At 39.9% G+C, this 13941-nt stretch overlaps 1 protein-coding gene across 1 annotated transcript in view; it reads right to left on the bottom strand.

The window, feature by feature from the left end:
- Positions 1-1097: 1097 nt before the first annotated feature.
- The window catches only part of PRKN (parkin RBR E3 ubiquitin protein ligase), a 652406-nt gene continuing 639562 nt past the window's right edge, over positions 1098-13941 (bottom strand). Inside the window, exons 11-12 of the mRNA XM_050893232.1 lie at positions 6422-6539; positions 1098-2362 (exon numbers count right to left, since the gene is read on the bottom strand). Coding sequence (XP_050749189.1) covers positions 2253-2362; positions 6422-6539 — 228 coding nt within the window. The 3' untranslated portion in view covers positions 1098-2252. The remainder of the gene's footprint in view (positions 2363-6421; positions 6540-13941) is intronic.

The following is a 13941-nucleotide window of genomic DNA, read 5'->3' as shown; positions in this document are numbered from 1 at the left end:
TTATGTCTTAGATAAATGCTCATAATCCCATACTCTGACAAGTTCTTCCCAAGAAAGAGATGTTTCTATTCTAGCCTTATGACTCATGCCTGCCATGCCCTGCCCAGGCCAGAAAGAAATACAGGAGCTGATCTATAGTCCATTGACTTCAATGGGCCTTGATCCAGCAGCATAAATTACATGTTTCTATGTGACAATTAAAACATTAACTTCTTAGGGCAGGCTCTAACTCAATGAAACTGCCTTACAGTGAACAAGTTTTTCTTCTTCTACAAGAAAGACACTAAAAAACAAATGAGAAAGAGATTCAGACTTCTTTTATTCCAAATGTTTGTGGATATGAAATATAGTGATGAGCTCCCATGTAACACACCATCAAAGTAAAATTAAGCATTGTAATTTTATCCCTAGCCTGTTGGCAACAAGCCATATAAATTATAAAATAGACTCAGGCATAAGAAATCAAATCATGAAATACTCAGAGCTCAGAGTAAAATATCCCCAGTAAGATAATGTACTTAAATGAGCTACATTGCAGCATTCTGTTGCACCCCTACACTTTAATGTAGCTACTTCTGCATACATTTTAGTTCACCAGTGCCAAAAAGGAAAATGGCCTTTAAGGAATGGCCCTTGTCCTCTCGTTGCCACTTCCTTTCTCTCTTATTTTCTTAATTCTACCAGTTCACTCTCTCATTTTTGGTACCTCATGCCTTCGTCCCTTTGTTTCCTCAGACTTTTAATGTCACTTCCAGCTGAGACAGATGAATACTCCACTGCTTTTAGCAATTGAACTTTTTTGTAGTGAGCCTAGGATTTCTGTATACCTTCTTGCTATGCACTGACTGATACGAGGCACACCCATATTTTCAGGACTCCACAGTCATGCCATACAAAATATTAATTCAAACTTGATAAAAGAAGTCCATGGCCCTGGAATTTATTTTATTTTTTGCTAATAGTATGTTTAATCAAAGGGCTAGCCTCTCAGATGGGAGTTTGAATTAGTCAAGGAAGTGCATGACCCACCCAACATCTTTGTACTCACTTACTTTGTATTCAAAAGAAAAAAGAAATAAAGTTTAAAATTTTGACCACTTTATTTATTGTGCATTTTTTTCCAAAACTGAATTGTGCAAATCCGTACATGGCATGTTGGATGTGGACAGTACCCATTTCATTTCAGAATAAGACAGCAATGTAAAGCACACCAAACAGTAAGATTGTTCAGGCTTGAAAATGCTAGTAAGCTTTACTTACTACGTTAACATTGTAAAATGAAAGATGTCCCTCTGCCCCACACTGTTTGAGCTGTGAATGTATTTTCAGAAATATACCCATATTCTAATTCAGTTTAGGAGAACGATGATAGAGAAAACCCCTGAGAAGTCTCCTCCTGCCTCCCTTTGCCACACCCAAAGTATTGCTGTAAGCACAAGAAAAATGAAGCCCTGTGAGTCTGGCTTGCACAACACTTAATCAGATCCAGTCACCCCTGCAACAACAGTCACGGTTAGAGCCGAAACTGCATCCTTAGCTAATCTTCCAATGGTAACAAAATCTATAATGAGTACGTAGGCAGGTTTCTTGTCGTATGTTACAAATACACATGCACAAATATGGCATAAAGCTGGATGTTTCTATGAGAATTTGGTTTGAAAGCAAGACCCCTACAGAAAGCCTGTTAGGAAGGAACCCTGAGAAAACACTGAAGAGCCACAGTCTTCCCTCTGCCAAAAAAGCTGTTAAGAAATACTGCCTCAAAATCAAAAATTGTGCTGAATGAGCGAAGGCATGCTCAAAGAAAAAACAGCTGATGCAGAGAACATTGTCCACCCCCCTTGATGCTCACACACTCACACACACATATGCAGGCTGCGCTCTCTCGCAAGAGTTACAGATTCACGACTATAAATGTCAAGCAAAGTTCCTCATGGTAACCCTGTCTGCTGTCTGTGCTGACAGACTGCACAAGTTCAGAAAGGTGTAATTTACCCCTCTTTGTACCACGATGGGCAAGTCTGTCCATTAAAACAATTACTCTTTTTACTTAGCGGATTTAAAACCCTTGGCATAACTTCAATGCGATTTTGGTATGATTGCATATGCAAGAAAGCAAAAACCAACAAACTGGCCCAATTTCTGAACTCTGTGTCCCTGAAACCACTGGGAGTTTTGTTTAAGCAAGGAGTTCAGAATTTGGCCCCGATGAAAACAAGCTTTAGCAGCAACATGGGCTGGTCTCAGCACCACTAGTCAAACCAGTGATCTCCCATGCAGGTTCTGTTCCACTCCAGGCCACAGTTCCAGCACCACTCAAATCTGCACTGAGGGCGAGGACATTTCATGTGCATGCAGCCACCTGCAAAATAGCAACAGAATGGCTTGGTATTTGGCAAACACTTAGAGATGTTAATCAACAATTAACAGTGTTAAAATCAACTTTCTCAGGCGTTCATTTACTAACCAAGTAGAATATTTAATAAAAGAGAAGTACGAAACTGAAGAATATTTTTCCTGGGCTTTCTAAACCTGCTACTCCCTCTTTTATTGCAGTGTAACGTGCTGGTCTCACTTGAGGGACTGCAGGAGTAGGAGGAAATTAGAAGAGACTGTGCTAGGGATAGGGAAAAGAGATGACAGTCTGTGGCCTTTCAAAGCAGTCTGCTTTGAGGTGGAGGTGTCTGCTCAAGGATATTTTACCCTAGTCCAGCTGTGAGCCAGAGGATGAACAAAATTAAATTCTTTTTTGAATTTGGAGTCAACAACTGAGAGATTTGTGAAGAGAATAAATCAGGAGATACAGACTTTGGTGGCTGACTGCTGATTATATCAAAATGACATTAGTAATTTAAGTTGGTTTGACCTTCTTAGTACCTGAAGCAGCGTTTTGATCGCATCAGTGTTTCCTGTGTGTTGGGTTTCTTACTTGCCCATACTGTGAGAGCAGCTTTAATGTCTCTGCTCACAACCTTGATCAAATGTTTATTTTGTAATATATAAAACATTAACATTGTCAAAGGTCATTACAGAAATACACTTCAAATGGAAATTATGTTGCTTGCCACACAAAGAGATCTCTTGTATAATTCAAACTGAAAGAAAAGCATGCAGTATGAAGAAATGCTGAAATGTCATCTTGGTTTGACTCCAGATGGTGATAGGAGGTACAGGGAGTGTGTGTTCCCTACTGTACGACCTGCTACCCTTACACCACCTTTTTTACAAATGCCACTCCAGAATGATTCTCAGAAGGTAAAACCAGCAGGAGATACAGGAACTGGTTTGTTAAAATAGGCCTGTCTGCTTCCTCTGACAGAGAGAGAAAACTCGCTATGATGGCAAGATCTATTTGTCAGTTTATATCTTTGTGTAAGAGATGCAATTGCCAGACATTTTAATCTTATTTAAATGTAAGCATACCAATGGCCAGCCTCCACATTACACTTTACTTAAGGTTTAGGTCCAATCCTCTTTTACGATTTGTATTAAGCCATCACTGGGTAAAACGCATCTCAGTCCTGGCGCAGGACCTAAACCCCAATAGGCACCCTCTGTCAAACGTGTGCTCTACCTGCTAAGCTACATAAATCATGTTATTCTCTGCTACATGGCAGCTGAGATCAGCAGTCAGAATGGAGAGTGCCTCGAGCAATGTGGCCTACAGCTTTGTGAGTACAGCAGTCCTCTGAGAGATGTGGATGTGTGTTTAAACTCACTCAGACTGGGAATTGAGCTGTGGGAAAGTGTTTCGCTCTTTCACTTCGGCTATTATAGAAAAGTTATTGGCATATAGAAGTATTCTACAATGCCTATAGCTATACAGGCTATTATAGAGAAGTTATTGACATAGAGAAATATAGGCTATTATAGAAAAGTAATTGGCATTGTCACTGTCCCTTGTAAAAGACAGTGTCCACAGAAGCATTTGGGGAGGGAAGGCAGAATTGTTCTCTTGTGTGTAGTCAGTGTACTCCTGCCAAACAAGGACTGTTGGCAGACTTCGGTGTACAGTCATCAGCCTCTTGACACCAGCTGTACTTAGGCAGAAGTGAAGTGCTCCTTTCAGTTTACATATGTCAGCCTAGAAGCTGGCACGTGCAGTACCCATGACCAGAGAAGAAAGCAAGCATTGCACTTTTTAAGCTTCATGCCTTAATTCACAGAATCACAGAATCACTGAGGTGGGAAGGTACCTTTAGAGATATCTGGACCAACGCCCCTCTGCTCTAAGCAGGGTCAACTAAAGTAGGGTGCTCAAGGTTGCATCCAGTCGGGTTTTAAATGTATCCTAGAACGGAGACTCTTTCTGGGCAACCTGTTCCAGTCTTCAACCACCCACACAGTGAAAAGCATTTTTTTATGTTTAAATAGAATTTCCTGTGTTTCAATTTGTGCCCATTGCCTTCTGTCCTTTCAGTGGGCACCCCTGAGAAGAGTTTGGCTCTGTCGTCTTTGCTCCCCCCATCAGGTATTTATTTATCCAGTCCTCTTATCATCTTTGTAGCCCTTCATTGGACTCGTTCCAGTCCATGTTTCTCTTGTACAGGGGAGCGCAGAACTGGACCCACCACTCCAGATGTGTCTCACCAGTACTGAGCAGAGGGGAAGGATCACCTCCCTCAACATCCTGGTGATGCTCTTCCTAGTGTAGCCCAGGATGCTGTTGGCCTTCTTTGCTGCAAGGGCATGTTGCTGGCTCATGTCCAACTTGTAGTCCACCAGGACACTCAGGTCCTTTCCATCAGGTTGGCCCTCAACCTGTACTGGTGCATTTCCCTTTGTTGAACTTCATGAGGTTTCTCTCAGCCCACTTCCCAGCCTGTCAAGGTCCCTCTGAATGGCAGCACAATCAGCCGATTCCCGTGTGTTGAAACGTTTATAGCCTGCTGCTGTGGCTTTGGCATTTTGCATTATGAGGCACTGTTCTGACATGCATCAGGCTATAAGCAAGGAAATGTCTTTTCCTGCTTCTTATCAATTTTCAATAAATGTTTTCTTTCAAAGGTAAAAAGTATAATGGCCTTTATTTCCTTTTTGATACATTGGGGATTTTTACAAGCAACTTCCCTAAACATTAGTGGGAGTTGTGTGAACGGTGTCAAATAGGGATATCCTGTTTGTGACAAGTGACAACTGCCTGTAATTTAACAGTAAAGATTTTGTAGCAGAGTCTAAGAGAAAGTAAAAGTCCTAGCACTGCTTCAAGCCTGACCAGAAGTTTTTTTTATTTGGCTATGCACAAACTGTTAAGTATGAATAGTCACAATTATTATTTGTCGATTTTTAATCCAGTTCAAAATTCTGGTTTCCAGCCTGTTTTACAATCTGGAAATAATTTTTTTGACCTATCCCTCTGTTATCTCTCTTCTGCTGCCCACCTTGCTCTCTACACTTTGCCAAATCTTGTCTCACCTTCCCACTCTTGAATTCATGCTTTCTTTCCTTCTGCTTCTTGTGCTTGAAGAAGTCTCCCACTTTCCATCTGCCAGCTGCCTTCTTTTCTTTCATCAAATCCCAGATTTCAGGATTTTGTCCTATTTCTTCCTCAGTAATATTTCTGTGGTATCACTGCTTGAAGTGTTCTCTCCTTGCTGTTTACAGTGTCTCATTTGGCGTTTTCAGTGTCCCATTTGAATAAGTGATGACACAAAACTGAGAAGCATCCTCTATACTTAATATTCGTATAATATTTAGGCAATCATTTTAATATATTTTGATTAATTAACAAAAATACAATTAAATCTTGGAACAGCATGAACCTATAGGGTATAGCCTATTTACTGTTCCTGTTCCAAATTTTAACCACCACAGTGCCAGCAGATTACTTTTCTTCCTACACGGTAAACATTGATTAGTGCAACCAGTTTGTCAGGACTCATGTTTCTTCCTCTGACTTGATCTTCTACTGTGGGCATGTCACTGGGTTGAGATTAATCTCATCTAAATTCAGCTATATACTGTGTAGACATCTACAGCAGGACTAGTTCTCCACGCCCCACTTTTAGGTGCAATTCTTCTGGCCTACATTAGACACATGTTCTATTTCATCATGAGATGAGTTTTGCCCTACAAATGTCTATTTTTTCCAGTGACAATGGACAATCTAGACAACTAGCTGGACATTTAGTAATATGAACGCTACATCCAGTGTCTCTCTGTGCCTCATTTTCCCTATCTATAAAATAGCCCTATAAAATAGGGCATTTTGTGAGGCTTAATTAGTGGCTTTAGAACTAAGTGATTTAGATTTAGTGTTTTCAAGATAATTTAGATAAAGTGACAGAGGGAAGATTCAAGCTCTGTGTGCTCTCCCTCTCTTGGAATAATAGTGTGCATATGTACACGTGCACATTCATACATTCATACTGTAAAATGAATTTTAAAAGACAGTTAAGTACAAGATATCTAATAAATTTACCATTTTTTTCTACTGGAATATTGCAGCTGGGGCATGGCTTGGTTGTCTTCTTAATTGTTTCTCTAGATGCCTCTTCCCATCGAGCTTGCATGGCTGCATGTTCCTCAACTATGTATCCCTGCAAAGAGAGAGAAAAACCACCTATGGGCGTAATACTGAGAGGCTGTGCTGAGACATGATGTCTACACTGAAGTGATAACTATTTACCCGTGAGAAACAGACAGGAGTGACTGCAAGGCCAGGTAGGCTGGACTTTGTGAGAGATGCAGAATTTTTGCTTCAAAATGCAAACTTATTTTCTCCCAGTGTGCACAACACGTGTATTGGGTTAGGTCCCGGGCTGCAGGGTGGCAGGGGGAGCTGCAGCAGCTGGAAGTGTGTGCCATCCTGCGGGTCCTTCCTACATCCAGCTGCAGCACAGGCTGCGTCCTCCCTGCTGCTCCCTGCCCCGAGTGGCAGGCAAAGCCGCGGCAGGAGGACATGGGGCATCAAGCTGTGCTGCAAATGCACGAAGACCAGTCAAGCAAAAGGCAAGGCGAAGCAGGAGTCAGATGAATCCGGCTGAGACATGACATGTTAGACACCATAGGTTTGATTCTGCTTCAGGGATTAAAGCCCTTCTTCCAAGAAAAGCAAAAACACCAAGGCAATGCAACACTTGATAATGCAGAATGGTGGGGTCCCTGGAAGGAAAATGGTTTTCATAATAAAGCTTACTCCTTTGTTTCGGAGGTCTAGATTTCATTCAAACATAGATCTATATAAATTTAAGAGGCCTTAAGAGGCACAAAGAAGAAACACAAAAATTTTGGAGAAAAAGTAAAAAAAACCACCGGTGAACAATGAAAGCAAGTAGCTCCCCAGATAGAACGACACAGATGGAAAAAGTCATCATGAAGACTGTTTTAAAAGGGACTCCTGTGTTTGTCCTATTTATGACCGGGACAAAATTACATAATCTACACAAGTGTCCTACTTGGCAATTTCGTACCTAAAGTGAGAGTACAAGGACAAAAGAGATGGCAGTACCTTGGGTTGTTTCTATCACACAAGGTTGGCAACTATGTGAATAGTAGCTGTAAACAATGTATGTAGGTTCCAGCCTTGAAGTTCTGCTCTCTCCACTCATAATGTGGGTTTTTCAAGCATGTGGGAAAATTATGAGCTTAGACTAAATTATATAATTTGTAAAAATTCCCATAACTTCTTTGTGTATACCTTCTAAATACTTGTAGGGTGTTAGGTGGATAGACTTTTAATATTTACATGGATAATTTTTCAATATATTTATTTCTAATAAGACAGAAAAAGGAAATTGGCCTAACTTTTAAACATGCAACACAAGCATAACTCCTCTTGATTTCTGCTCAGCTGCTACTGATAAAACCTGTGAGTTGTTTCAGTGTCAGTGAGTAAGACCTAGATTTTATTTCTTGGCTGAAGTCACCTGAGTTAAAATGGAATAACAAAGAGCAACATCTGCAGAAATTCATTTCCAGCTCATCTGGTGGCCATTGCAACATGCATCTTAAAAAAAAAAAACAGGCTTTTTTAATCAGAAAACCTCAAAAATGTGTTTATGGTATTATTATTTCTTTTATTTTACTACCTACATCGGTCTCTTCAGCCCTTGAACCCCTTTTGTTGCTCCTCACTTAATATTCTCTGATTTGCTAATATTTTTGATGTAGAGGTGACAAAAGCGAACAAAGTCTTCTCAGCTGTATCCTAGAAGTGACTTTTACTTTTGGCTTTCTGCTTCTGGAGAGGGAACTCGGCCCTGCACCCTGCTGGATTATTCAGCAATTCCGCAAAAGGATGACCTCTATACAACGGCACATTAGTAAGTTCTGGGAAATAGAGAAAGCTGCTCAGGCTAATAGCAAAGAACATAATCTAGTATTGATCTTGCAACACCTTGATCTTTAAGGAAGGATGACTTTAGCAAGCAATCTGAGCTAACTCAGAGAGGCCTGAACACAAGATGGGGAGAGTGGGGAATACTTGACCTGGGCCTCAGTTTGCCCAGTGACAGAAAGAAGATAATATTAATTTCATCTCATTGTATTGGGAATTAATTACTTAACATCCATACAGATGATTCAAGATGAAAATCACTATAGCAGTGACAAAACATTGCTATTCTTTTCAGAATAATAGCTACATGAGAAGACCAGAAGTATTTTTAATTTTTGTAGTCAACCCAGAAGAGTGTCACAGTGACTCTGTTTTTCCCAAATAGTCAAATCTAAACTGTGTGGTTCAGTACTTGGAAATACTTTTTCCCCATCTTCATGTCTTTGTTGTGCCCTAATAGCAAATGACACTGAGGCCAAATGTCACATGCCAAATTGTTAATTTGATTTGTATAAAGACATTTGATCTTAGTTCTGAAAACAAATACAAACTTGGGAGAGCCTAGGAATAACTAAAATAAACAACTTCAAACCACACATATGCAATTCACCAAGAAAGAACAAATTGCTGAAAACAGCAGAGTGAATTATTATATTAATATTTTCCATTGCAAACATTCTAGCATGAAATAGATGCAGCAGCATGATATTTTCAGCCCATTAGAGCTGAAACATCCCTCCTATGCCCAGTCTTGCTGAATGCTAAGTTAAAAACTTCCTGCTGCAGGAAGCAAATGCAGAGAAATGGTACAGTGATGGAGTCCCTCTGATTCAGTAAAGAAATCATACCTTACTGATCTATGAGCCTCCAGTGTTCATGTGCTTTATTTAGTGCTCCACATACAATGACTGTGAGCACACATATATTTATCTGCATTTTTGCCTCAAACAATAAAGGAAAAGTGTATGGCAGTTCTCCATTACCGGTGTCTATTTAGATCACGTTCTTTCATCCTAAGCTAGCAAACCTAATCTTGTTGACAATGGCCTAGGTAACAGAGCAGGTCTGTCAAGCAGAGGTGGATCTCACTTTATTTGGCCTGCCTGGTCTTGGATAGGAAGTTCAGAAATGCTCCAGGTGTGCACCACATGTCAGTTTGCCAAGGACAGGAGACTTTGATCACTTGTGATGCTGACCCCACACAATATGCTCTGGTTCCCCAATTATTACAAAATATTTGTCCCAGTGCTAGTGAAAAGCTACTAGATTCCATCCATGCCACTTTATGAATAATTTTTTTGGTTCTCAACTGTGCTGCACATTATGACCGGGAATGAATACCCATAAATAACAGGAAGCTACAGTAAGAGCTGTTGCAAGCATTTTTCAACATCCCCTCTGCAATATTCCCTTAGTGAGACAGGGGGAAAAGTCTGTCTGGTTATCTCTGGGTCACGCTGAAGGACGCAGATTTACTTCTATTCTGTTTCTACGCTGAGTCCTTTGGAAAAACTAACAGGGATAAAGAGACCACAGAGACTGCTGAGCACCATACAGCAATACAAGAACATGTACATGGAAAGCTTTTTATGCAGTTAATCAATATCAGGCAGCACTGGAAAAAGTCCTACAGAGACAGAAAGCATCTTGAAATAGAAATAAAGTGTCCTTCTTAAAGCAGCATCTCGTTCAGGTAATAGGGCACACATTGACTTGTCGGTAGAACTACATAAAGTAAATGAAGTATGTGTTCACAGTCAGCAGCTAAGCAGTACCATCCAGATTAAAAACATTTATGGCAAAACTTCTTGTTCAAAATACTGGAAGCATTAGATATAGAATGTTAAATTCTGACATCCACTGCATCATATACTGTCTTACGTAAGTACACTTCTTTTATGATCATGCTTATTTTGCCTAGCATAGACAACATCTGCAAACTGAAGACCCTTGATTCAGAATAGAATATGAAGCTTGATTCAGAATAGAATATGAAGCTGTTAACATTATGTTGTGCTTAGCTTTAGTGAATGTAATTTCTGGACTCCTGCTTGTTTACTCTTGGTGCTTAATTCGTTTCTGATAAGCAAAAAAGCTGGTCATGCATAACTTTAAAAAATGTATCCTAGTGCAGCTCCCTTTAAATCAAAAATACCTTTCCTTTTGATCAGAAATGCTTGGCTTTAAGTTAATTTTCCTTGGAAAAATAAGATTTAAAAAAAAATGTGTAAAATTATGACTTTATGTGAAATATAGCATTTTAAAAAGGCTTAGATGTCTCAAAACAGAAAGTATTACTCATTTTCTAGCACGAATGTGAGAACAACTATGGATATTTGAAAGCGTTTGAAAGGAAGACAAAGAATAATTCATTGTACACAAAGCAATGTTCAACCCACCATAACATTTAGATTAACACAGCCCATTAATTATTTTGGGCTAGAGCTCTAAGCAAAAGCAGCCTCATCTGTTGAAGTCTGTTCTACAAGGGATGGTGACAGTCCAACTTAAATTTCGTTTTCTCAGCTTCTACTTGGCTGTTTTATGAACATGTTCACATGAATTCACCTCCTGTCATGTTTAGTGGTGTCTTTTGCTTCAGTTATGGGGGGAAAAATAGCAGATGTCTAGGGCACTAGATAGGCTAGAGGGGCTTTGGAAAAAAATGCATTATTTGAGTCATTTAAGAGTCAAAATTTCACAAAGAGCAGTGTGCATAGCTATGGGACTAGTGTTCTATTCTAGAGAAAGATTTGGGCTAATCAAAACACTAAAATATGGCAATAGATAAGGAACAGGAAAGATATCCATCAATGGAAATATGTTTCATGCACAGGAAAAAAGGAGGTGTCAGTACCACAGTGATCCAGTTAAATTCACATGAAGCAGCTTTGTGTGAGCCAATTTGTCTGGTGTGCCTAGGGAATTCTGCCGTAAAAAGAGAGCTGCTTTGTGATGACAGCAACTAGCTAAAATCAAAGTGATATACACAGGGTATTGTGTCTGATACAAGATGAAAGAGACTTTCACTAAATAAAATCAGAGCACTCTGGTTCGGTGACACTGCACATGAAGGTTCTCACTCTGCATATTGGGGCCATTCATATAATCATGAATTAAATTCAGGTAGCTGGTGAATATTGAATTTACACTGCTCTAAAGCAGAAAATCTAATCTAATATGGGTCATTCTTGTATACCTGTTTTCCACAAGTGGAACAAAGAATATGCCTTCTCCCGTAAGTGGCAACCCAGCTGCAAATGACTGTCAGCTTAACCTCATAAACAAAAGCAGCCTGTCACATCTTTTTACTTTATTGCTGCCCAAAATAGGAAAGCTAAAATTCTCTCTCTATAGCTCCCATCTATTTCTCATTAGACAGAAAGTTAAGACCTATTCTCAGGTTTCCTCCAGTGCATCTTTATTTATAACATACAGATTAATTTTACAGGACATTTCCCGGTTATAGTTATTTTTCTTGCTCCTTTAATTAGGCATCTGTGGGTTGAAATGTCCTGTGCTTGACATTGTGAATATACCAGCTACTAAACCCCTGAGCCTCAGTTTCTTTTCCAATTGTTTAAGATACTTTAGAAATCAAGCTAGGTGTGCCATTTTTTGTACAGCCATGTTTTATTTAACTTTTAAATTTATCTGATGGAAAAAAAAAATCAATGGTCTAATAATAGATGTTCCACATTTCATACTGTGACTCAGGACTCATTGAAAGATGTTATGTATGAAGAACCTCTTCAGTAGCTTTTTCTTTCACTAAAATGCAGTGAAATAATTCACGTTTTTTGTGGTTAGCTTTTACTATTTATCATTTTGATTAGTTTTCCCCCTCTTTCAAGTAGAGAAAGAAGTTTCCATAGAAATGCTGTGTGTTTCTCATTTTAACTCTTGTCTGTAGTACATCATTTCAAATACCTCATCTTCTGTTTTCCACTGTTCTAAAAGCAGTAAGGAAAGTTTGCTGAAATAGTGAAGGAACAATTCTGAAAGTGATATTTGCAATATTTAGAGCATAAACACAAAACGCTGATAACCAAGAACTGATTCAGAAGGTCATATAACTAACTATGGAGTCCAATATAATATATGTGTTTTCCCTAACAACTCACCCTTCACTGAAGGTTCAAGCAAAAAAGGAGCTTGCTGCTTCCTTCATACAGTAAGTCAGGAGACAGATGCAATTCCATAATTTTGTCAGCATTATGTCTTTCTGTTACAATTTAATATGCATTTTGCATAGTTTTTCAATTCCACAGCAATATTGTAAGAAATACATTGCACCAAGCCTGATTTTCATGAAGTGTTAGCTAAATATTTCATATCTTAGCATTACAATAATCCAGCTAAGGATATTTTGAAAGCACTTTTATTTGGGAATTCCACATTAAAATCAAATTCTGAATTATCTTGTGCTCACAGTGGGCCAATATGTTCTGCTGCATAATTACAGCAAACCGCCACCTACATAGAGACCAGGCTTCACAACCCTACACACTTGCTGGGAATCTACAGGCAAAACAGCGCAAGAGATTAGACAGATGTTGTTCAGTGGATGGGAAGGGAGGCCTGGCAAGCAATGTCTGTATATTTTATAGACCTATTGGCAACTTCAAGATCTGCATACATGAGGCAATGGGAGGAAGAGATGGGCTGGAGGCTCACCTGCAGCCCAAGTGAGCTGGGAGCCTTTCCAGGAGCTACATTAAAAAAGACTTCTGCAGGGTGCCAGGTGATGTGACAGGCTTTCCTGGATGTGTGCGCACACATGGGCAGGTTTTTATGCCGTGCTTGTGCAGCAAAAAGCATTTCTGGGAAGTGATCTGGGAAGGGTCTGCTTCAGAGCTGATCATTTGCCTGAGAGCTCATGAGTGAGTTAGGTCTGAGCTCTGAAACAATGGTTAGGGTTGCAGTCAGGGCCCAGGTGGCATGTACTGATGAATAGGATCAGGTCTGGAAAAAATGATACCTCTGAGGTTTGGACTAACTCAGCTGAGGCACTGGACTAGTTTTGGTTTGGTCTGATGGGTTCCCAGGCTGACAGGGCTTCTGGATAAGATTTACACTGCCAGTGGCAGAAAAGCAAAGTTAGTATCTGGATCCTGCATCAGCTGCCTGAGTACAGGAAGGACTGGGTCCCAAATAACAAACAGCTGAGATTTGATTTGAAGGTGGTAGGTTTGGGGATAGGCTTGTAGATTTGGGTGACCAAGGCCTCCAGCTTAGGGCTACAGCCGGGACAGGCAGCATCCCACAGGTTTGGAGTGGAGTTGAAGTTAAGTTTTACAGCACTAGCTATAAACTTACACTGAAACAGACTGTAGATGGAGGTTTAGAACATGTAGCTTTGTGGTTCAGTAAAAATGCTGTTGCTGTTTCTTGTAAGAGGTCACAGCCTTTGTGCCAAGCCAGCACCACAGGCCTCAGGACCCATCAGGCTTTCTCTGGACTTGTCTTGGCCTGCCTAGAGATTTGGTTTAGCAAGTGACAGCAATGATCAGGTGACTATTACCTATTTTGCTCTTGCTTTTGTATGATTTTGTATAATTGCGTGGTTTAACAAGGTAACATGTATTTTTGTAACTAACAGACAGCAATGACAAGTATAGGTATTATGGGCAGAATGAACTGTCTCTAACCCTACCATAAAA

This window comes from Gymnogyps californianus, chromosome 3 (genome assembly GCF_018139145.2).
Source record: "Gymnogyps californianus isolate 813 chromosome 3, ASM1813914v2, whole genome shotgun sequence".
Lineage (NCBI taxonomy): Eukaryota > Metazoa > Chordata > Aves > Accipitriformes > Cathartidae > Gymnogyps > Gymnogyps californianus.
Note: the sequence above shows the minus strand (reverse complement) of the source record. Positions and strands in the feature narration are given on the sequence as shown.